This window comes from Loa loa (assembly GCF_000183805.2).
Source record: "Loa loa unplaced genomic scaffold supercont3.2262, whole genome shotgun sequence".
Taxonomy (NCBI): domain Eukaryota; kingdom Metazoa; phylum Nematoda; class Chromadorea; order Rhabditida; family Onchocercidae; genus Loa; species Loa loa.
The window spans coordinates 858-1,419 of record NW_018110441.1 but is presented as its reverse complement, the minus strand read 5'-3'; the positions used below and the strand labels follow the sequence as shown (position 1 = coordinate 1,419).

General features: G+C 24.6%; 1 protein-coding gene across 1 annotated transcript; it reads right to left on the bottom strand.

The window, feature by feature from the left end:
- Positions 1–85: 85 nt before the first annotated feature.
- Positions 86–333, bottom strand: LOAG_15607 (zinc finger protein; the record flags this gene model as incomplete). The annotated part of the gene is made up of 1 exon (XM_003151095.2): positions 86–333. A coding segment is annotated over one exon (248 nt), but the record flags the coding sequence as incomplete, so codon positions are not given.
- Positions 334–562: the final 229 nt, after the last annotated feature.

The following is a 562-nucleotide window of genomic DNA, read 5'->3' as shown; positions in this document are numbered from 1 at the left end:
CGAAATTAATTCTATAAAATAAAACAAAAAAAAAAATGTAACATGATAATTGTATAAATTTAATAATAACAAAATTATGAAATACCTGAAAGAAAGCTTTACCACAATGTGGACATACATGTGATCGTTCACCTGTATGCCACATCCAATGTTTCTTGAGAAGTTGTCGAGTACCAAATTGTTTACCACATTGTGTACATGTATGAGGTTGTTCACCACTATGTATACGCATATGCGTACTTAATTCACGTTTTATCGCAAAGATAACGTGACATTCATCACATTCATATTGTGGCTTATCACGATGCGTATGCTTATAGTGTATATTTAGCTAAAATAATTAAACATTTTAAATAAATGCTTATATTTGTCATTTTATTTTGCTAATTTTTTTATTTTTTATTTTTACAAAAAAATAATTTCAAAAAAATTACAACAACATATTGTATGAATGAAAAGAAGAATTGAAGGAAAAGAAAAAAAAAAAAAAAACAAAAAATCATGAAACATTTTAGCTATGATTATTTGATGCTAATTTTAATAGTTTTAATAAAATGGAATA